The sequence below is a fragment of the Chelonoidis abingdonii genome, chromosome 1, assembly GCF_003597395.2.
Source record: "Chelonoidis abingdonii isolate Lonesome George chromosome 1, CheloAbing_2.0, whole genome shotgun sequence".
In the NCBI taxonomy this organism is placed as follows: domain Eukaryota; kingdom Metazoa; phylum Chordata; order Testudines; family Testudinidae; genus Chelonoidis; species Chelonoidis abingdonii.
The window spans coordinates 326,750,801-326,775,152 of NC_133769.1; the positions used below are offsets into that span (position 1 = coordinate 326,750,801).

The 24,352-nt window shown below is 43.8% G+C and overlaps 1 protein-coding gene across 1 annotated transcript in view; it reads right to left on the reverse strand.

Moving 5' to 3' along the window:
- The window catches only part of MTUS2 (microtubule associated scaffold protein 2), a 545,841-nt gene that overhangs the window by 77,245 nt on the left and 444,244 nt on the right, over window positions 1-24,352 (reverse strand). The window contains exon 9 of the mRNA XM_075065972.1: window positions 11,113-11,179. Within this exon, the coding sequence (XP_074922073.1) occupies window positions 11,113-11,179 (67 nt within the window). The remainder of the gene's footprint in view (window positions 1-11,112; window positions 11,180-24,352) is intronic.

Here is a 24,352-nt window from a genome sequence, read left to right on the forward strand (position 1 = left end):
TTGTCAAGCCCGGACCAGAATAGGAGCGCCTTACAAATACGGCACTTGTCCGACAGATGGCCCTCGCTGAGGCACTTTAAACAGGAGTCGTGCGGGTCTCCTGTGGGCATCGGCCGACGGCAGGTCGCACAGGGCTTGAAGCCCAGTGAACCGGGCATGGGCCCCGGTGCTGGGGGAGGAGAAGGGGCGAACCCCCAATCCTCTTAACTATATACACTAACTACAACTATGCTAAACAGTAATTAATAAAGAACAAGAGAAAAAACTATGTACACTAAAAAGCTAAAGCACGAGCGAATTGCTAGGGAGGTGGAGATCAGCTAAGCTGCGCTCCACTGTTCCAACGACCGACACGGGCGGTAAGAAGGAACTGAGGAGCGGTCGGGCCGGCAGGGGTATGTATCAGGCACCATAGCGGCGCCACTCCAGGGGGCGACTTGCCGGCCCAACGAGTGTTGCTAGAGTAAAAGTTTCTCCGACGAACATGCACGCGGCGCACGCGCACCTAACTGGAATGGATATGAGCAAGCACTCGAAGAAGAACTTAGCAGCTCCTGGAAATTGCAACAGTCATTAACATGGTAACAAAACAAAATCTACATCTCATCAAGAGGATTTCAAGTTGGATTTTCCCCCTGTGGATATTTCACTTGTACTTTCCAGGCTGGAAGGGACTTTGATATGAAATCACATTCACTAGGATGAGAACCTGCTCCAGGTTAAATCACAGAGTTGACATCACTGCTCCACAGCTTTCCTAGCACCAAGCTGATGCTATTTCCCTTGGTGAATGACCTATAGACTATTGTGTGCAACAGACAATCAAAATGTATTTCAGGCCCAGTTCACAATGCAAGGAAAAGCTAAATGTCACCAATGGAATGTCACTTCTTCGCCTCTCGCATAAAACTTAACTGAGCAATGTATTTTTATATTCAGCCTTTCTGTTCAAGGGGACTGTGAAACTGAGGGCTGATGCCAGTGTAACCACTCATATAGTTGACCTGGTTGCAGTGCTGTTGTAGCTGGGCTGGTTGGGAGAAATGGTATTTTTATCACCCAAATACTCCGAGAGAATCAGCTTCAATATGAAAAAAAAAAAACCCAAACCCAAAAATCTCTGATCGCACACCCCTAGTTATCACCTACATCACCACACTGGAACCCATATAGGGTATCATTAAACAATTACAATCCATACTCGATGGGGACCCTGTCCTGAAAGACGTCTTTCTTAACCCCCCTCTTTTGGCCTTTAAACAATGCCCTCAACCTCTCCAAGTTCATCATCAGAAGCAAGCTCCTCATAGGCCAACTCAAAGCACCACCAGCCCCTGACGGAACAACAGATACAAAACCTGCAGTCATATCCCCACTGTTATGATGATCAACCCCCACCCCCCACCCAACACACCTTTCAAGATCCATGGGTTGGGTTGCCAGCCCTCCAGGATTGTCCTGGAGTCTCCAGAAATTAAAGATTAATCTTTAATTAAAGATTATGTCATGTGATGAAACTCCATGAATATGTGTAACCAAAATTGGCAACGCTATCCATGGGTCCTGCAGATGTCTATCACAACATGCGGTATATCTTATCCAGTGAATTAAATAAATAAAAACTATGTGAGTGAAACCAGACAATCACTATGTTCTCACATAAATTCATACAGGAAAATGATAAAAGACAAAAACACTCTATTATCCAAGGGCAAACAGTTTTCACAAAACTATCACTCTATATCTGACCTCTCAGTTCCCATCCTTAAAGAAAACGTGTGCAGCACTTCAAAAAAGGAGCCTAGAAGCTTAAATTCATAACTTTGCTAGACACTAAAAATCCTGTTTTTAAAAAAGACTCTGGATTTATGGCTCATTACAACAATCTGTAACCCACTAACCCCCACAATTTTTTGTCATGTGATTGCAATGATGCTAACTGGCCATTTCACCTTCCAGGGTCTCTTAAATATCTGTTAACTATTTATGCTAAACAATCTGTTTCACCTTGTGTTTAGCTGTGAGTTCTGAGTACCTTTCCCAGACCTGAAGAAGAGCTCTGGGTAGCTGCTCGAAAGCTTGTTTCTCTCACCAACAGAAGTTGGTCCAATAAAAGATATATTATTATCTCATCCACCTTGTCTCCCTCACAGTTTGTCTGTTTCTGATCAGAGGACTGTCTCTACAGTCATTGTTTAGAGATTATGATCCACGTATCTTTATATTACATATGGGCTCTCTTTTCCTTAACCTTATTTCTGACTCAGTGTTGTAGATAAACAGAAAAATCCTGCAGGCCTTATTTCTCAGACTTTGATGGGATTTTTGTGAATAAGGATTGCATGATTTGTCCCATAGACATCTGTAGCAGTATTATGCACAAGTATTTTTAAACACCTGTAAAATCGGATGATCTGGACACATCTACTTCAGGATGTATTTCCTGTTTAACCAAAATATCAAGCTATTTACATATCCCTCTTTCTATAACACTTTATTTGTTGCAAACTAATGGATTATTTTGATCATTTTTAAACCAGATCCAACACGGTTTGGAATGGCCTCATCTCCCATTGATCTGAAGGGGAACTGAGGGTATTCAACACCTTCCAGGATAAGGCCTTTTTTCAGCTTCAATGGCTTCCAGGGAATGACTGAAAAGTGCATATGTTTAACACTTGTGAGAATCGGCTTCTAGTTCTGGCACCGACTGTGTAATGTGTTAAGAGCACTCACATTTCTGGCATAATGTGTGGGCAGATCTTGCTTTTATAAGGTAACACAAATTCTTCAGTGTTTCTAGCACTGGACATCCAAGCATCTCTCATGAGTACCAGGACTCGAAATGTACTTTCCCATTTCACTCTAATGGCAGATTTAAGAGTCTTATAACTGCTGATACTTTAGCAGTAAGGGTTACATTTGCCAAGTAAGGTTTCTTTGAAACCAAGATGTTAAGTGCTCTGAAATTAGGATTAAGTTTTGTTATTTTACTCCGTTGATTATACAAGGCCTATCACCAACTCCCACTGAAGAAAATGGCAGCTGTGTCACTCAGACCCTCACATGATCGAGCCCTATAGCAATAATCTTGAGGTACAACATAAGCTATAACATGAGATATAAAATGTTTTTACTCCAGAAAATGATCCCAATCAAACCTGTCTAGTCTGGGCTTGGTACGTTGGTTTATTCAGATGTTTATATGTCTGAAAGCCTTAAATTATTATTATTTTTATGGGAAATCATGAACTGCTGACAAATGTACAAACTGATTAACTAGCCTGTATTTCATTATTTTTAAGTGACTGGGAGACATTTCTTTTTATTCAGACAGAATGCTTTGTATTTAGAATATCCAAGAGTTAGGAATGCATTGTATGTTTTCCCCAAATCCCTGCCATGGAGCTTTTACCTACCATTCTAGCCTATGATGGGCTATAGCCTACGATGATTCATTCCTTTGTTTGCTTAAATGTTGGCATTAAAAAAAACCAGACAAATATGAGAACAAAATAACCGTCTGTTACACAGAAATGCCCAGGCCTGCCCAGGTGGACGTATTACACCTGCGTCCGACTAGCTTCTCTTCTCAATATTTCACTGAAGAGAGCTATGTGCAGTCTCTGCTGAAAGCTAAGAACTTGCTAATTGTCATGGTTATTGCACAATGTTTGTGTGGGAAAGAGTTTAAGAAGGAAGAAAAATGTAGGATAGTAGTATCAGAGGGGTAGCTGTGTTAGTCTGGATCTGTAGGATAGTAGGTTTCAAAACTGTTGAAGTGAAACTTGTCACTGGAGGTAAAGCAGGTCTCTGAACTGACTCAATCAACACTGAGAACAATCAGCATTCTCGATTCAGCCCAGCCCTGTGTTCACAGTATGGGGAAGATGAACACATCAGTGTTTACAAAGACAAAAGAACCCAGAGACAAGTCTTTGAATAGGGGATCCCTTTGGGCTAAGAGACAATAGTCTGTAACTGTTATAAGAGCACGAGAAAGGGCACAAGGTGTTATCTATTATGGGGAAGACACTGCCAGCGGGAGCGTCTCATGAAAGGTGGATCCCAGCTTTCTGGACTGGGCAAGCACTACAGGGACTGACCATTGGGTCAAGAAAGTAACTAGTTAATAAGTACAGGCTACAGATTGAATTGGATGGCAGGAGCCGGCGGCTGAAACTCCAGAGCAGGGGTGGGTGCAGATGCTCAGCCCACAGCCGAAACCCCAGAGCTGGGCAGACTGACCTGCTCAGCCTGCTGCTGCTTTGGGGTTCTGGCTGCTGGCCCCTGCCAGCTGGAGTCCCCACCGCAGCCCCACTCACTTTGCTTCCAGTTGGAGTTCCAGCACAGGCCGTTTGCCAGACAGGGTCCAGGCCTCCAGCCCTGCTCAGTTCTACCAGCTGCCAGCTCCACTCACCTCAGCTGCCGATCTGGGATTCCAGCTGCTGACCTCCTGCCAGCTGGTTAACAACTGATCACTCAGAAGCCTGTGTGCAGCTTAAAGTATCCAAATATGTGCCAGACATTGGGAAACTCAGCAAGGAAAAGCAAGGGCAAGGATCACACTAAACTAATAAGATCTGCATTTTAATTTAATTTTAAATAAAACTTCTGAAATATTTTGAAAACCTTGTTTAATTTAAATATAGCAGTAGTTTGGCTATATATTATAGACTTATAGAGAGACCTTCTAAAAAATGTTAAAATGTATTACCAGCACACAAAGCCTTAAATTAGAGTGTATACATGAAGACTCGGCACACCACTGCTGAAAAGTTGCCGACTCCTGGCCCAGATCCTTAGCTGTACTGCAGCCATTTTGTGTTGACCTACTGGCACAAAGGGACCTGTAGACTTCTAGTTGACCATGGGAGGATTACCCCAGTGTAAGGGGAACCTTCCAGTGGCATGGAGCCAATGTCATAGTAAGAGGTCTGGTCTGGTCTGGGTTAAGGGAGTCAGGCCAGGGTACTCCTGTGCCCTGTTGATTCTTGGCTTCTATGTTGGCCCCTTTTGACCTTTGGCAGCCAGTGCAAGTTAGCTCACTCTTCACACTACTCTATCTCACACAGGGGACAAGATCAGTGCTCTGCCCTAAAGCCACCTTTGTGATGTCCTCTAGTCAATGAGGAAAAAGAATGCTCAACTGTAGCTATTGTGACTGGGAGTAGCAAGAGATGAATTCCTACTTCTTTCATCCCAAGAAACATAGCACAAAGATTGAGTCGAACCACTAGTGATGATAAAGAAGTTGACGTTAAATCTTTATTCGTTCATCATATGCTATTCTACTCTGTGTTCAAAATTCTCTATTTTGTTCTGATCACATAGCAACCCTATTGCTGGTCGTGCCTCACTCCACTCAACTACAGGTGTTTTATAAGACAGGCATCTGTAAAACCTATGTGGAAACTGAGTAGAATCCAGAAAGCACTATTGTAGATTTGTAAGAATCAAATCTGTATACTTTTTCAGCTGGCTTAACAAATACTTCTTATCCTCGTCACTTCAGGAGTCAATATAAGTACCTTCATTAGTCAACTTCTGGACTGAAGTCTTTGCTTCTTCCAGTACATTTTCAATAGATATCTCTGATAGATCCAAGGGTAGCTTCTATTGCTGGACAAAGATCTACTACTGTTGTGGCAGATGCCTGGATGACATTGTTTAATGACCCAAGTGGTTTCAACAGTAGACTTACAAGCAGGGCTGGCTCCAGGTTTTTTGCTGCCCCAAGTGGTGGGGGAAAAAAAAATTAAATAAAAAGCTGCAATCACAATCTTCTTCAGCGGCAATTTGGCAGCTGGACCTTCCCTCCAAGAGGGACTGAGGGATCTGCCTCCGAATTGCAGTCGAAGAGCCCAACGTGTCGCCTCTTCCCCTTGGCTGCCCTAAGCACCTGCTTGCTGGGCTGATGCCTGGAGCTGGCCCTGCTTACAAGAGAGAGAATGGCAATAGTCTTCTCTGAAGTTAGTCACAAAGGTAGTCCACCTGCATCACTACTTAGATCTGTCCTATCTTGGTGGATATTTTCCAAAGCAAGTAATAATGGCCACAGTAATTTTAAGACAACAGCCAAGAATTGCTCATGAGAAAGCCAGCAGGTTTTCCCAGGTTGGACTAATTTGAACTTCAATCCCAGTATATCTTCTATTTGTTTCCAAGATGTTTGTTCAGTCCTTTTGGACTCTTGCTGAAAAAAACAGTATAAAAAAGCCATTAAATGTATGATGTTTTAAGTTCTTTTGAAGATTCTGCAGCTTGTACGTAGTGCTAGCTGGAGTACATGGCCTCTGCAGTGTGTATAGGAGAGATTAGGGTTACACTTTTCTCTGAGCAAAGCTCGTACTTCACTGTTGTGTCTTCCAGAGAAGTTTGTAGATCCATCAAATGCACAAGCAGCCATCTGTTTGGGGTTCAATTTACAAGCATTTAACTCTTCTAAGATGTCACAGATGCAGCTGATGTGTCTTCTAAAACCTGAACATCTAGAATGCAGCTACTGGCCTACCATGGACATCAAGATAACATACACAATGACTTAATACTTGATGTCTATTTGCTTTGGTGCATTCATCAGCCGCATATGCACATATTTTGAATATGGTGAGAGAGTTCTTCACTTTTTCAATGGCTGAGTCTTTCACTGTTACACCACATGCTTCTAGAGAGTCAGCTGAGTTTTTTCAGAAGGATAGTGAGCATTTTCCAGTCTTGTTCGAAACCAGTGTCCAACTTCAGGATTAACAAGTGACAATGCACTGAACATTGGCATCCAGTTTGCAGTGTGTGGTATCTCTTGCTTAAATAGAAAGTATGATGCAACAGTCATGTTGGTTCACATAAACTGAGTTGAGTCTCCAGCATTCTTAACAGCCTCATTAAGTTCTTCTAAAATTGGCTTTGACAGTAACTGGCTTATAAGGCTTTCTGCATGTTGATGCAGTCCAGAGGCATGGTGTTTTGCAGCTTTTTCATATAGGTTGTCAGTATTGGCTTAGCTGATCAGTCTGGCAAACCAAGCTCCTCCACTCTTACTGTATAAATCCATGATATGCCCACATCTTGAATACTACATGCAGTTCTGGTCACCCCATCTCAAAAAAGATATGTTGGAAATGGAAAAGGTTTAGAGAAGGACAACAAAAGTGATTAGGGGCATGGAACAGATTCCATATGAGGAAAGATTAAAGAGACTGGACTTTTCAGCTTTAAAAAGAGATGACTAAGAGGGGATATGATAGAAGCTTATAAAATCTTGACTAGTGTGAAGAAAATGAATAAGGAAGTGTTATTTACCCCTTCACTTAACATAAGAACTAGGAGTCACCCAATGAAATTAACAGGCAGCAAGTTTAAAACAAACAAAAGGAAGTATTTCTTCACACAATGCACAGTCACCCATGGAACTTTTTGCCAGGAATGTTGTGAAGGCCAAAATTACAAGAGGGTTCAAAAAAGAACTAGATAAAATCATGGAGGACAGGTCCATCAATGGCTATTAGCCAGGATGGGCAGGAATGCAACACCATGCTCTGAGTGTTCCTAGCCTCTGTTCGCTAGAAGCTGTGAGTGGATGACAGGGGATGGATCACTTGATGATTTCCTGTTCTATTCATTCCCTCTGAAGCACCTGGAATAGTCACAGTCAGAAGACCGGATACTGGGATAGATGGACCATTGATCTGACCTAACACACCATTCTTACATAAAAAATAATTATAATAATCAAAAAGTTTAGTACAGAAACTCCCTAAGATAATGACCTCCTGAGATAGTGACTATGTGAGATAATGACCTTGGCAAATAATTCACTTTAAAAGTCTTGACCTAATAGGAAATATATATTTATATAGGTTTCCCTGTCACAAATCTAGCATTCTGGAGCAAGGTCACTAAAACGTAGTCCAATGCTTTGGCTGCTGTTCTTGGTCATGTCACCTGCAACTGTGATCTCTGCGAGTCAGTCTCTTGAGGTTCCACCCAGCTCTCAGTGATTTCAGCTCTCAGTGGAGGAACCTCACTGATAGTGCAGGCTGAGCTGTCTCTTTCACAGAAAATGCTGTCCCTAGGTCTAAGCACTTAGATCTGATTATCAGTGATTTCAGCTCTTGCAGTCACTTAACGAACCAAAAGACTTTCTATGAAGCATAATCAGCTCTGTCTCCAAACAGGAGATAGAGACAGGTCAAATAGTGCCTCTGACTCTTAGGCAGAGCCCACTCCACCAAGCAAAACACCTGTGCCGCACCCTCTCCCTCTTCACTAGGATATGGCATCCAAACCTCCTGCTTAGGGAGTGCAAATTCAGTTGTGGGTGAGCAGTGCTTAATTTGTAATGAAAGAGGTGCTGAGGCTCAAGAAAGTTTGTTATTTTCATGACTGACGCGGTAAGCCCAGAGGTCCCAGGGGTATGAACTGCCAAGCCTAGAGGTGCTGGAGCTCAGCCCTGGCACAAATCAAGCACTGAGGGAAACTCCCCTTGTTCAGTCAGGCTAAGTACACTTCTGCTACCCTTTACTCATACAATAAGGGTAACAACATTTCATGACCCTCAAAATTTATTACTTCAGTGACTTGTAACCCAACACCAGCCATTATTGATCAGTTGGGTGGCAAAGCTCTGTCTGCTGGATACCTAGGCAGAGTAGGTATATTCATGTAAATACAGTCTGGTCCTGAAGCTTTTCCCCCATCCCCTGGCTCCTCACTAGCTGTCAGGGCAGAGCTCATTCAGACCTTGCTTACAAATCATAATTTTACATGATAAAGGGGCCAATATTGTCGAAACGAAAGTGCCGACACTGTCATAAATAACAGCTGTCTGAGGAAGCTAGTCTTCGTTCATACTTTTCAAACCCATTCTGCTTTCTCAAGTACAAGTATTTTCTCATATACTGTCTATGCTTTTAATGTTTGAATTTCAATCCAAATTTCCAACCAACAACTAAATTGGCAACACTGCATGAAACTGGGGTGGGGGAGGGTGTTGGGGAAATTCAGGGGTGATGTAGGGTCTAGGGAAATCCCTGCATCCAGCTATAGCTGAGCCTAGGAGCAGAGACCATTTCAGGTGCATTTTATTTCCTTAGACAAGCACCTAAAACAGCTGCCCATGTTCCTTGGCTGGGACTGGATCCTGCACAGCGAAGGTGTCTATTGTTGTGTATATAAGTGCCAGGTAATTAGTGATGAGTAGGGCAGGAAGCAAAGAGGAACCTGATTCTGCATTATTGAGAGTGCTGCAGTGCGACCTCTAGACTGTGTATAGTGGTTTACACCTTTGGCTCCCAGCAAGACTGGTGTAAATCTGGAAGGATCTCTATTGACTTCAGTGGATTTACACAGGCATAAAGCTGGAGTAACTGGGAGTAGAATCTGGCCCCTTCTTTGTGCCTACACATAGCCTCCACTCACAAATGCACTGGCGTGTAACAACCTTGTGCTCCCTACAGTGCGCTCTTCAGACTCAGAGACAGGCAGGATCAAAGCCAGACTGTTAGTGATGCACAGAACTTGAAAACAGGGAGTAGGTCTTCGAGTCAGAGCAGAGCCTTTCAAATGTTCCCTCCCTGCCTCAAAAGCAAAAGCACTGCGGCAATTCCTTTGGGAGGGGAAGGGGAGAACACAGCAGAGATGAAAACAGAGATAAAAGTGATATTGCAAATGTGATCTCAGCCCCCGCTGGACCATTCTGTGGGGATGGAGCAGTAAAGCACTATCACAGTCTGAAAATTCCTACATCGACAGTGGGCCTGGGTAATGCAAATCCCTTTGAGGGGCACAGCAGGGAGCCCAAGTTATTGAGCTCCAGCACAAGTGTCAGGGAGGGGTAGTGTAAGGGTTTTAAAAATGGAAGACGACAAATAAAATTAAGCCCGAAGTAAAGTCTCTGCACTAAGTGGGTGTCTCGCACCTGCTCTGACACTCCAGAGCGTCGGTTAAAAAGGAATCAGGTGTGGGGGGACACAGAATGGCAGGGTCTGGGGACACATGGCTTAATCACAAGCCTGATCAAGCTATTAATCACACTTCATATTAAGGTTCTGTTTATATAGGAGTACTAAATGGTTATTATATGTTATAAGCATGTTGGAGTATGGGTTATCGATGATTATAAGCCATTGTTATAAGCAATCAGTTATCCTATCAGACTCGATAACAATTTATATAAAACACCTATTGATCATTTATTAACCCTTTATGAACCATTTAAAAATGGAACCTTCATATCAAATGCAACCAAGATAATGAGGCTCCTAGCTCCCCGCTCCCCTCTTTGGCCTTAGTCTTGCCATTAGGCAGGAATAGTGTGGAAGCTGTACAGCCATGTTTTCACTGATACATGTTCAGCAGTCCCTGTCCCCCACCCCATCCCGTTAATTGCTTTTTGCTCTATGGCAAGCATAACACACCCCACCTATGCTGGGAAGATTCAGGTACAAAGAATTCAGCCTGATGTCTGGGCCCTGAATAGGGCCCGTTTTCCTCTCCCTAGAGATGCAATCAATGGTCTAATGGTCACTGCCTTTCTGATGAGTTTTCAGAACAGAACAAAAGGGGAAATGTGCTCACACAGATGTACATAGAGTAAATAGGATGAGTGACACCAGTTGAGTTAGCCCCTGCCTTTCCAGGCATGGAGAGATTATAACCAATTTACTAAAGGTTAGTTTTTGTAGAACACTGATTTTGGGTTTTGATCTTGATGCTCTTCTGTTTGTAACCAGAGTGCAGTACGTGTAAACTCACACAACCAAAGTAATGAATTCCTAGCTAACCGTGCACAGCCACATCTGAAGGCTTTCTGAGCTGGGTGGCATGTTCAGATGCTGTTAGAACAGAGGATACAGATTTATAGATCACTGTCTGTGAATAGTAAAGATAATGCATGATTAGCTCCAGTGTGTACGGTTATGAACCTGTCTCCACAACAACAGGGTAAAATTATTGTTCCCTGCAAGGCCACAAAAATTCACCGCTGGGCTTAGTAAGATGCTTTATTACAACTCTGCAGGTTTCCTTGTACACACGACAAGGAATAACTGCTTTTTCTTATAAGTGAGAATGGACATTTTTCACATTGTTAGTATCTGAAGCCCTACTTACCAACTTCATCCCTGATGTTGGCAAGCTCGACTGACAGCTCCTTTTCTTTCACAAGGGCACGTTCATTCTGTTAAAAAAAATAAATAAAAGGATATGTATAGTCCCTCGATTTATCCCAGCTAAGCACTCTCACATGTTTATTTACTAAGCCAGATTAGGTAAATTCTTCAGATCTAGTTTTGTAATTATTATGAACTAATTCTCTTTTAAAACCAACTGTGGAAGCCAGCAGTGACACAATCATGTTTCACAGGAGACTAAGGAATACAATATTATATTTACACACACCTCTGTATTTGCAAGTCAGTGTTGGTGCATGTCTGGGTTCCAGTTTGTGTGGACAGCACATATAAAATGGTATTAATGATATTAACATACACAAACATGTTTGTGTCCCTGCATATAGCAATATAGCTAGAGCTAGATAGAGCAATATACACATGCATAAAAATCTGATTGTGTTTATTAATATATAGCATTCTGTACATAGTATGCATACAGTACACTCACAAATACCAGCAATAACCTGACTTTCAATTCTATATTTCCAGCTTTATGTATGGACATGATACATTTTAATTAGAGCAGAAGAAAAAAGACATCCTCAAAAAGGAACCCCTGAATTATTTTAACATATAATAAAGAATTCAGACAGACATTTAGCCAGAAGAATATAAAACATATTTATACTGGCAACAATAAGATGTCTCTACTAAAGAGTAAGGATTTTGGTAGCAGATATTTCATAAGAGCTTAATGAATAATGAGAGAAAGCTAGCTGCAGGGAAATCCACAGGAGAGTAATTTAGTACAAGTGATCCCAGAGTAACAGCATGCACATAAAGCCACTTTTAAATTGGAATATATCCTGTGATACATTAGGGAGGAGACAAAGGAACATATCTTACTGGGAATGTCACCAATAACTAGGAAAACTAAATCAAGCTACTATAAATATGCCCCCAGTAAGGAAAGAACCAGAGTCTTTACAAGGCACTACAGAAAAAATCATATTCAAGGCAACATGCAAGGCAGCAGCAAATTCAGTGGAAAGGAATCCCAGCAAGTAAACTGGTCAACAGTATGCAGGAATGAAGGGAATCCTGGCACTTTAAGGACCAGTTCAGCAGCAGGCATTATGAAACATATGGCAGAAAACTGGTGATTCTGTAACTTATTTTTATTTCCCTGCAGTCCAACGGTTAATTTAACAAAACTATGAACAGAAATAAATGATAAAAAAGATAAAATTAAGAACTAAAGAAGAAACTTTTTACAAAAAGGGCAGAAATACAGTAAAAAAAAAAAAAGATTAATAAACTCCCCCTCCTGCCCCTGTTGTTTCTTCTTTAGCCAGCAGTGAGTGCATCCCCTCTGCAACCTTCCTGTGCTCCTGTGTGTTCTACTTTCACACTGCCTCTGTAATGGACATGTCTCAGCAAAGCCTCTCCCACTCGGTGCTTGTCTCTATGACACAACACCATTTGACTGGTTTTAGGCCATCTTGGATGAACTGTAGCAAGCATTTTGAAAGAAAAAAAAAGAAAATATATATCGTTCTAAAATCTAGGCTATATTTTAGAGTAGAAACTAAATGTACACACGCAAATCATTTATAGTCTTAGAAAAGAGCTAGAAATAATTTTAAATGAACTATTTTATGACTGAGAGCAGACTGTAGTCGGGGTGATTCTGCAGGCCCCTTTCACTACCACAGAACTGCAGAGCACCACGGTCCCTGGGCCTGATTCCCATTCACATTAGGTCACTTTTCGCCACTCTGGCAGTGTGGAGGGGCCTCAGAGTGGGAGTGATTTATATTTACACCCACTTAAAGGTCCTTTTTACTTGACTACAGCAGTGTAAAATGGCCTTAATTTAAATAAATCAGCTGGTTTAAACTCTTAGTAAATGTGAAGGTGATGTCACAAAATATCCAACACAAACAATCAACAAGAATTAGACGTTCCATTTTATCAGAATATATTATATATCTGTTGTCAAATATGTTCCAACCATTAGCTGGTGAGTGCGATACCGTCACCACACCCACCTGTTTATCCACCACTGCCAGGCTGTCTGTTACCACCCACTTTGGCTTCCAACCAGTGCTTTCACACACCAACTGGTGTACGGTCCAAGCCAACCTTTCTCCTCCTCTTCTGGTTCCTCAGTTTTTGGGTTGGGAACCAGCAGCAGATAAGCAGGTGGCACTGGGCGTGCTACGCTGGGGATTAGTGAAGATTTCTGGCAGCAGGGAGACCAAATGAGTTGAGATTTGTGACCTGCCCTGCCTATGTCCTGCACCAGACTTAGACTGTGTGGTACTTTACAAAAAATAATGTTCTAAACACTATGTGAATGAAATGACAATATTTACTGGCTAAGCTTCTATAGCTGTTAAGGTCAGTTTCCGCCATAGGACAGTGTTTTCAAACTGGGGTCCATGGACCCAGGGGGTCCCCAAGGCTACTCCAGGGCATCCGTGTGCCCAGCTGACAAACCCCTCCCCCTCCCTCAACTCCTCCCTCTGCCTCCCAGCATTGTGGGGAACAAGGTTCCTACATGCCCTGGCTCCACGATGCTCCCAGAAGCAGCCCGCACGTCCCTGCGGCCCCTGGGCAGGGAGGGGGGTAGTTTTATTTACCACGACACCACTGTTGTTTACTATAGTAAATAGTAAACCCATCAGCATTATTACACGATATTTGTTTTGCAGTAATGCCTAAAGGCCTCAGTCAGGACTGGAGACCCCACTACACTAGGCAGCGTGCAAAGTTTTGTTGAATAAAACATGCAAAGAGGTGAACTGAACTGGTTGAGAAATGTATGGGTATGTTCAACGCTCCTCTGCTTCCGCCAAGCGCTCTCTGTTGGTGACTGTATATGGCAATCATGAGAGCGGTTTCCCAAAGCAGCAGCCCTGAACAGGATTCCCTTTATGCAGAACATCCAGGGGCAGCTCTCTGTTTTTTGCCGCCCCAAGCACAGCAGTGAGGAGGCCTTCAGTGGCTTCAGTCCACTGGATACGCAGATTCGGCGGCATTTCTGCAGGTGATCTGATGGTCCCGTGTCTTCGGCTACCTGCCGCTGAATTACCATCAAAGCCACGGGACAGGAATGCCGCTGAAGGCTGCTGTCGCCCTCACGGCAACCAGCATGCCGTCCCCCATGGCTTGCCGCCCCAGGCATGCGCTTGCTGCGCTGGTGCCTGGAGCCGCCCCTGAGAACATCACAGCATTAGTCAATACTAGTTGACTAACACAGTGGAGTCATTTTAAGAAGCATTTTAGAGGTGATACAGTCAATTGAGATGTAAAAGAATTGGCGGGGAGGAAGGGGCTGCAGGCAGAGTGCAAGGGGGTACATTGGATATTTTATTGCCAGGTACGTTCCTGCAGCTGGGCAGCTCGTCTCACCAGCTCTGACCTTTTCAAACAAAATCTATTTAATACAAGGAAGCACTACATAAACCAATTTTATACACATACATATATACTGAAGTCAGACAGACATTTGTTATTATTCTACTTAAATGACGACACTGAAAAACAAGGAAATAATTACCACATCTTTGCAAAAAAAAGAGAGACCGTTAAAAATGGAACCTCAGCAAATTTCTGCCAAGTTATTTATCTTACAGTTAGAGTAAAAAAAAAAAAAAATCCCATGATGAAATCCAGTATGAATGAATGTATAAGCTCTCTTCATAGGATCATTTTATGTTAACTTGTAACTTGAAGTGGTGAATGAGTTCACATACCTAGGATCCCCTATCGCAGTCAACTTTTCACTTGAAACAGAACTCAACGTTCGCAATGGGAAAGTCGCCACAACAATGTCTACACCAGTGGTTCTCAAACTAGGGCCGCCGCTTGTTCAGGAAAGCTCCTGGCAGGCCGAGCTGGTTTGTTTACCTGCTGCGTCAGCAGGTTTGGCCGATCGCAGCTCCCAGTGGCCACGGTTTGCCGCTCCAGGCCAATGGGAGTTGCACGAAGCGGTGCAGGCCGAGAGACGTACTGGCTGCCACTTTCCGAAGTTCCCATCCAGTGATCGGCCGAACCTGCGGACACAGCAGGTAAACAAACCGGCCTGGCCTGCCAGGGGCTTTCCCTGAACAAGCGGCGGCCCTAGTTTGAGAACCACTGGTCTAGACTGAGCAAGAGGGTCTAGCAAAATAACAAACTGACAGAACACACAAAGATCTGTGTGTATTGTTCATGTGTCATCGGCACACTTTTGTATAGGAGTGAGAGATGGCCTTTATATTCTCATCAGGAAAAGAGGCTCAACAGCTTTCATATGTGTTGCCTTCATCAAATCTTTGGAATCCCCTGGAGGGACAGAGTCACCAACACTGAGGTGCTCAAGCAGACCAGCACACCCAGCATGCAAACACTTCTCAAACAGAGACGCCTCCGCTGGCTTGGGCATGTGTGCTGAATGAATGATGGGCACATCCCAAAGGACATCCTCTATGGCCAACTGGCATCTGGAAAAAGACCCAAAGGACGCCCAGAATTGCGTTTCAAGGTTGTGTGCAAGTGATACTTCAAAGAAATGGACATGGATGTGGACAACTGGGAAGATCACACTCAAGACCTCAGCTTTTGGAAACAAGAGCTTAACAAAGGTCTCCGGAGTTAGGAGAGGAAGCCATCCAGCTTAGCAAGGCGAAAAGAGCTCACAGAAGGGAGAGCCTAAAGGGTCAAAACATCACCTTTAAACATCACAGATACAGCAGAGATTGTCTCTGTCGAGTGGGTCCCTTCAGTCATGGCTGCCATAACACCAACTGAGTAAATTCTTTACCTCTCAGGTGCACATACCTCTAGACCCTTGAGATTGAAGGATGCCTACTGCTACTAGAGTGCTAGGAACAGAGGACATAGGACTTGAAGGGACCTCTTCAGTCATCGAGTCCAGACCCCTGCTATCACAGACAACGCCGTCATATAATCCTGTTCATGAATTTATCAAATTCCATCTTAAAACTAGTTGTGTTCTTTGCCCCCACTATTCCTATTGAAAGGTTTATTCTAGTCTTGGAGATGACTGATATATTGATTACTCTCTCCAGAATAACAGAATGTTTTCTCTGAATGTGCTATGCTCTCTGAGTACAGAGGATGGGCAGTAACTGGACACTGGGTTCACCCATATGAAGACCACAATATTACCACACTTAGCATCCCCTGGGCCCTGAGCTGTCAGTAATAGCTCAGTTTATTTATTGGCCAGAGGTTTCCGACTGCCTTCCTGGATCTCATCTTGCTGTTTGCTGGATGTGAAAGGTATAGATTAAATTCAGTGCCAAATATTTAAAAATAATCTCTTATTGAAAAAGTTTTTTTTCTCTTTATTAGAACAATGTCACATACATTCAATTTTCCAATTCATTATAAACATCCTTGAGAAATAATTTCAGAGTCTTTAATTGATGGTTTAGAGATTCACCTTTGGTTTCTCTCTCTGACAGAGGAGATAGGTATGACATTAGCTAATCTTCATAATGACCAAGAATATCTTGGATGTGCAGTGAACTCACAAATCCCTGACATGTTCTATTATCTTAATTTGCTTTTTCAGTGGTATATTATGTGGTTGGACTGTAGATATTTGTGAGACCAGTGTAAATACTATATTAATATGAAATGAAAAAGCCTCTCTTCATCTTCATCAACACAACTCTACTCAGAGCTACTACTTCAATCCTGGTAAATAAAACCAGCAAATCAGGGATTCTAGCACCAGTTAAACAAAACATGACTGCAAAGTCAAACTGAATCCGATGAGAAAACACAGCATCATCAAATCCTGTGGTGAGGTTCATTGGGTCTAGTGTCAAAAACATCACTGTTTTTACATAACTCCTCAAAACAAAAGCTAACATCTGCCAAAATAAATGTGTAAGAATCCAAATGAACATAACAGACCACTGAATTAATCCACCCCATTAATATTTATGGCAACAAAGAATACGCAACAGAAGACAAAGGAACAATCATGCTCCCTAGCCCTGAGCCTTAATAATCAAGCTTCATGACTAGAGGGCTTAAGGGATTAAAGGGATCTATAGCCTTTTCTTCTCCAGGTCACCAGTTTGAATCCAGCTCTAGGTGACAGTGGCTCAGGGCCAAATTCAGCTCCATTGTAAAAAGGCTCAACTCCTAATAAAGCCAGTGCCACATCTTACAGTGTTTCCATTTCCACTAGATGAGAAAGGAATAAAACTGAGCTTGATTGTACATGCCTCACTCAATCAAAACTTTCTTTGCACAGATTCTGACCTCACTTACTCTAGATTTACACCAATATAACTCCAACAAAGTCACAAAAATGAAAAAGCAATTAATCCAAATAAATAACAGCAGCTAATCACAGTGATAGGTTGTGCCATCATCTGTGGTTAAGTGACATATATTCACCAATATTGGGCTGTATCCTGTGAACTTTATTCAGGCAGAAGCGTTGACTTCCAAAGGGATTTGTCTCGGAGTGCCTCTTCTCTGGGGAGCTCAGAGAAATACTAATTATTAAACCTCACAGTACCTTATCTGGGTAAAATTAGCCAGAGAGAGGTGCAGAGAATTGCCAGGTGCTACTTGGGATGTCAAAAGCAGCTGGGAACAGAATAGAGGAGTCCTGACACCCTGTCTGTGCTCTTTCCTCAGACCATACTCCCTTCTGCCACAAGGTCTTCAATAAGGATGCTTTTGGTGTGTTATATTCCAAGTTATAACTATACATGTAGTATCGCCCTGAGCATTTCTTCCATTCGAACTATACATAGTACAAACATGCACTGCACACAGATGTTCAATAGCATTTGCTATTATAGCCACTGTTCCACAATACCTCTCTGCACCTTTGAAAATATTTCAGAATGTTTTGGTGTGGAAATGGTGCTTAGTCACCGTTGTGCTTGGTTCACAGTCACTTGGAGCAAGGCCTTATATTATCATTGGAAGGGCAAGCGTACACATTCATAATACTCTTACAGCAATAAATATTTCAGCTGGTTCTTGCAGGCGCAATAACGAAATCTCATTGCAACCAATGTTTATAATGATCGACTATCTTTCTTTCCAAAAAGGGGTGACTTTAAAAGTGCCGTTTCAATCATACTAGGTAGCAGGCAACCTCCGCCCACAATTCCCCTTAGGTTAAAGTTTCCAAGCAGAACTGATCACCAGGATGTTCCCCAGTGACTATATTTTAATGAGTTTTATATTAAACCATATATTTTCCTTAATCTGGCTGGCAACATACCTCAAGCTATATTTGAACGTATAATGGGAGGCAGGGAGACCTTTTCATTAGACCTATTATACGGATCTTGCAAAAATCCAGCTTTTTATGAAATGTACTGCACCAGCAAGTGTTCCTGCCAAGATCTTTTCTATTAAGCAAATTAAAATCATATGTACATTCTCTTCCTGTTCTGTATATGCTCAAAAATCTAGGCAAGTGTCCAAAAGAATAGCATGATGAACTACGTGCTAGAACTGACATAAAAATTCTCTCCCACGTGCCATCCTCTAACTACCTGTGGCTATGATATTGCTCTTGGTATTGACACATGTAACACAGTTCATTCAGTGTTCAAGGTTTTGCTTGTGTACAGATTCACCCTCACAAAGGAAAATGTATAGTTTGCTTTGCTTCTTTTCTAATGGATTATATAATGTCAGAAAAGGAGGGACAATGGAGAGGTAAAATCTTAGGACAGCATGAGAATGAATCATCTCTGCAAGTGAAAAGCTAACTTTAAAACTCCATGCAGGGATCCTGCATAACTCGAGCTCTGCGGGTCTATGAAAAATGTATGAAAATCATAACAACAAATCACGGCAATTGTAAGTAGAGCTCATGTCCCTGGTACCTTATTGTTTTATGAAAATGCAATTGTCACTTTGAGACTGCAGGATAAAATTATGTAAGGCACTGCAGTGTATGTGAAACCAATGGTTTGATTTGATACTAGTGAATGAGAAGTCAGCACATTCTAAATAAGATGAGCATTACACCCCTCTTAGTCACCCCAGGCACATTACCTACATTAGCTAGAGGAAGGAGCACAGATTTAATCAGCATAACAGCTAGCTCTCTGCCCTTTCAATGAAGCATAAAAAGGAAGATGCAAAGTACCGTCTTGTCCAGGCACTGAAGGCAGTAATAAAGCTTGCAGCAGCACTGGCCCATCCTGGCAGGCTTGCTGAAAAGGAAACCGGCTTCATTCAGAGTGAAATTCCCAGGCAGCAGTAATGTCACAAAAGGCAGATGCGCACTGCTGCAGGCTGCCACAACTTGCATGTGGTCCCCTCAGCTACCTTATTTCTCTTAATAACTTCAGGAATCCAGAAGAAGGTGGTGTAGGAAGAGGAGGCGGAGCAAGCAGAGGCTGAGCAGCGTGTCAGCATCCTGATGTAAGAAGGGAGAGTCACTTTGCCACTAGAAGGTTCAGAGTGAGGCAGATCAATAGAGATGCAATAACAGAGCATTTACGAGTTTCATCACCCTCCGAGGACAGCCAGACTCTCTTCCCTGCAAACAAATGGCCATCAGCTTGCCCTACTCAAGCCTCGTCAGCATTATGTTCTGGTTTATCTGACATGTTTGTCCATAAAAGACCATAACGAAGAACACGATAATATGAATGTATATAAGCAAAGCAAACAAGGAAAACGATTTTGAAACTTAACAGAGTAAGCACAAAATACAGTGGAATCTAGCTGAGGATCCAGGTTCCCATAAAAGGTGGGTCTTTATTGTCCTGATCCTCAAAGTTACATTGAGTTATTTACAATGAAAATAATAATACTGTGCAATTATATACTGCCTTTAATCCAAACATCTCCAAATGCTTTATAAACTTTTCTTATTTCTTACAACATTCTTGTGCTAGAGGGAAGCACTATCTGTAGGGCTGTCAGGCATCCATTTTCAGACCAGAATGCCAGGTCAAAAAGGGACCCTGGTGGCTCCCAATTGGGCCATTAAAAGTCCGGTCGGCGGTGCAGTGGGGGCCTGGGGCTAAGCAGGCTCCTGCAGTCCCTAGATGAATGGGTGGCCAGGGAGGCTCCGTGCGCTACCCCTGTCCTGAGGGCCAGCTCTGTGACCAATGGGCACTGTGGGGGCAGTGCCTGCGGGTGTGAGGGCAGCGTGTAGAGCCTCCCCGGCCGCCCATGAGTCTAGGGGCTGCAGGGACCTGGCAGCTGCTTCCCAGGAGCCATGGTAAGCACTCACGGGATCCTGCAGCCCAAACCCTCTCCCACACTCCAATCCCCTGCCCCAGCTCAAAGTCCCTTCCTGCACCCAAACTCTCTCCTAGAACCTGCACCCTGCACCTCCCCAACACCCCAAACCCCTGCCCCTCATCCCCAGCCAAAATTCAGAGCCCACACCCCCAGCCAGAGCCCTCACCCCCCTGCACCCCAACTCCCTGCCCCAGCCCAGACCCCCTTCCTGCACCCCAAACCCCTCATCCTCAGCCCCACCCCAGAGCCTGAATCCCCAGCTGGAGTGCTCACCCCCACCTTCTGCCCTAGCCTGGTGAAAGTGAATGAGGGTGGGGGAGAGCAAGCAATGGAGGGAGGGAGGATGGAGTGAGCGAGGCAGGGCCTTGGAGAAGGGGGGCAGGGGTGGGGTCTCAGGGAAGGGGTGGGACAGTGGTGTTTCGGTTTGTGTGATTAGAAAGTTGGCCACCCAAACTATTTGCCTTGTTTTATGGATTGGTAAACTGAGGCACACTGTTGTGCTACGCTCAGTGACACACTGACAGCAAGCCAACGGCAGCGACAGGAACAAAAAAGACTTTTCAACTCCCAGTCAATTGCTTTAATCACTAAGCCCTCTGTGGGGGTAGCATGATGCAGTGTATAGGACCTTGGCTTGGGACTGGGAGACCTGGGTTCTGTTCCTGACTCTGAGACTGACTTGCTGTGTGATCTTCAGGGCCAGATTTCCCATTAGGCACAGCAGGCATTCTAGGGGCACCTAAAAATTCGAATGTTGCTGCTCCCAGGTCCCAGTAGGGGGCGGGGCCGGCTGAGGGGGAGACCGCCCCATGCAGTCCTGCTGGAGCACTCCTCGCTCAGCCTGGTGGATAGCACCACCTCCCGGCAGGGCCAGGAGGCAGGGCTTGGAAAAGTGGGTCTCTGGAGGGAGAGTTTGTGGGGGGGACTCTGGGCAGTGAGGGAGCAGGGGACGCTGGACAGTGGGGGGTCTGTGTGGCACATTGGGAAGTTATGGTGGGGCTGCAAGGGGGCACTGGGGAGTGGGGGGGTCTGTGGGCGGAAAGGTGCTAGGTGGTGGGGTGCCTAAATTTAAAAGTGGCAGGGTACCTCCGATGCTCGTGGTGGTTAGGGAATCTGAGCTGCTGCAGATGGTGGGGGTACCCTGCAGCTCCCAGCTGCTTCCAAATGGCGGAGCCCCCGGAGCTCTGAGACACAGGCGGTGAGGAGGGAGGGCTCCAAAGTGTAAATCTGGCCCTGGTGATCTTGAGTAAGTGACTTCACCTCTGTGTACCTCACTTTCTGCATCTATAGAATGGGAATAATAATATTACCTCCTCTCCTTTGTGAAGCAGTTAAGAGATTGAGGGATGAAATATGATATATAAGCGCTAAGTACACCTCTACCTCCATATAAGCTGTCGTTGGGAGCCAAAAAATCTTACCGTGTTATAGGTGGAACCGTGTTATATTGAACTTGCTTTGATCCACCGGAGTGGAGTGCGCAGCCCCGCTCCCCGGAGCACTGCTTTACCGTGTTATATCCGAATCCGTGTTATATCGGGTGGCGGTATATCGAGGTAGCAGTGTATTATTATTATGGTAGGAATATTTGGTTTGCCTTTTTCTGCCCTTCAGAATTCCTAGTCCAGACCTGAAACTCTAATTGCTGCTTTTTAGATTTGTAGACTGTGAATTTTCATTTATTTAGTGTTAGTTAGTTACTGGTGTTAGATGAGATTTTTACACTAAATACATAATTGAGTCTGTGACTGCTTGTGAATTTTATTTAGTTAATTACTGGTGTTAGATGAGATTTTTATGCTAAATATATAATTGAGTCTGCGACTGCTTCTGGCTGCGTAGTGCAATCCATTAGAGTGCTTGTATAATTAACCCTTTGTTTATAAAAGGCTTTGTAGCTTCCAGGCATCCTTCTGCTGAAATACCTTAAATGGGCAGCTATTTATTACTGATTTAGCACTTTTTGTAGAGTAAAAAGACCCATAGTAGTGGAGTCCTCTTCCTTTATTCTATATTCTATATAGAATAGACCTTTGATTTTTTATAATGCTGAAAATAGACAAGAGAGCCTGTACATTTGTACTGTGAATGTTAAAGGAGTAGAAGCAGAAAAGTTAAGTGCATTATTTTTTCCACAAGCCTAATCTCAAACCATTCAAACCTACAAAACATTTATATTGCCCTTCAATTAACCCAGAACAACTTTCACTGTGGGGGAGCTACTCATGTGTCATGCTACCATAGCCAGGCCCGATGGCAGAAATTCCAGGCCCCAGGGCCAGGGCCATCCCTAGGGGGGCAGAGCCCGGGGCAGAAGTGACAAATATATCACTTCTGGGACCGCCCATGCTGGCCTGCAGGGCCCCCCAAAGCACGGAGCCCAGAGTGGTCTTGTGTGCCTAGGCACCCACCTGGGTGATTTAAAAGGGCCCAGGACTCCCAGCTGCCCCCCCGCCCCAGGCCCTTTTAAATTGCCCAGGCCCCTGGGCAATTGCCGCCTTTACCCCCTTCCCGTTGGTGGGCCTGAGCATAGCTCAGTTTTGGGTGTCCCCAAGTAGGCACAGTTTTTTGTTTTTAGTCTGGTCAGGGATATGTGAAGTGTCTTGGATAATAGAGGAACCAACAAAGAACCTTTGGTCAAAATCTGAACCAAATCAAATCTAAAAGTTCAGATAACTCCTTGGTCCATATTAGCTTTCATTTCTGTGAACTTCTGTTCTTCCTGGGTCCAGTGAGGGCTGGAGCAAAGTGTCAGACTATCAGGGATGGTGAATTTGAAAAATAAAGGAATAATCCCACTCTGTGGCCCTGAGTTTTAACAACCTTGTTCAGAAAATCAAAGGTTTCCACATAGCACCTGGAAATTATTTAGCTGCTGGATATTTAGGAGCAACAGGGTAAGGTTAGAGGGGCAATGCCTTAATCTTGTGAAAGCATTTCATCCTCAGTGGGAGGATTTAGACTTTGTCACATGACTCAGGCTATGTCTACACTACAAGCTAGGGGTATGATTCCCCTGCTTGCGTACCATACTCAGGCTCGCTCTCACTGAGCTGTTGCAAATATAAATAGCAGTGAAGGCATGGTAACAGGGATAGACACATTGGAGGCACAGTTGAATCATGCTGAGCACATATCCACTGGTTTCAGCGGGGTTCGTACTCAGCACAGCTGGCTGAGTATGTGCACACCAGCAGGGGAATAATATCCCTCGCTCATAGTGTAGACATAGCCCCAGCCCCCCAAATCTGTGATTTGACTCATAAACTTTAAGGTCAGAAGGCACCATCATCATCTAGTCTGACCTCCTGCACATTACAGGCCACAGAACCTTGCCCACTCCTGAAATAGACCCCTAACCTCTGGCTGAGTGATTGAAATCCTCAACTCTTGATTTAAACACTTCAAGTTACAGAGACTCCACCATTTACACTGATTTAAACCTGCAACTGACCTGTGCCCCAGGCTGCAGAGAAAGGTGAAAAACACTCCAGGTCTCTGCCAGTCTGACCTTGAGGGAAATTCCTTTCCAACCCCAAATATGGTGATCAGTTAGACCCTGAGCATGTGGGCAAGAGACCCACCAGCCAAAAGAAAGAATTCCCTCTAGTAACTCAGAGCCCTCCCCATCTAGTGTCCTATCTAGGCAGTTGGGGATTTTGCAGTCATTGTTCACTCGATTTGGGGACTGGAGCCAGATTGCCGCTCTCAGTGCTGGAGAAGAAAGAAGTCCTGCTGAGGTCAAATTTCCACAAAAATTGTGTGAGAGACTTGACCATTAAGATTATAATGTTTAGATCACCCTGTCTGACATTCAGAATAAAAACATCCCAAACCCTCAGTTCTCCTCTTTGGCCACGTCTACACTACGGGATAATATCGAATTAGCTAAAATTGGTTTTATAAAACTGATATTATAAATTCGATTTCATGCGGCCACACTAGGCACAGTAATTCGGCGTTGTGCGTCCATGGTCCGA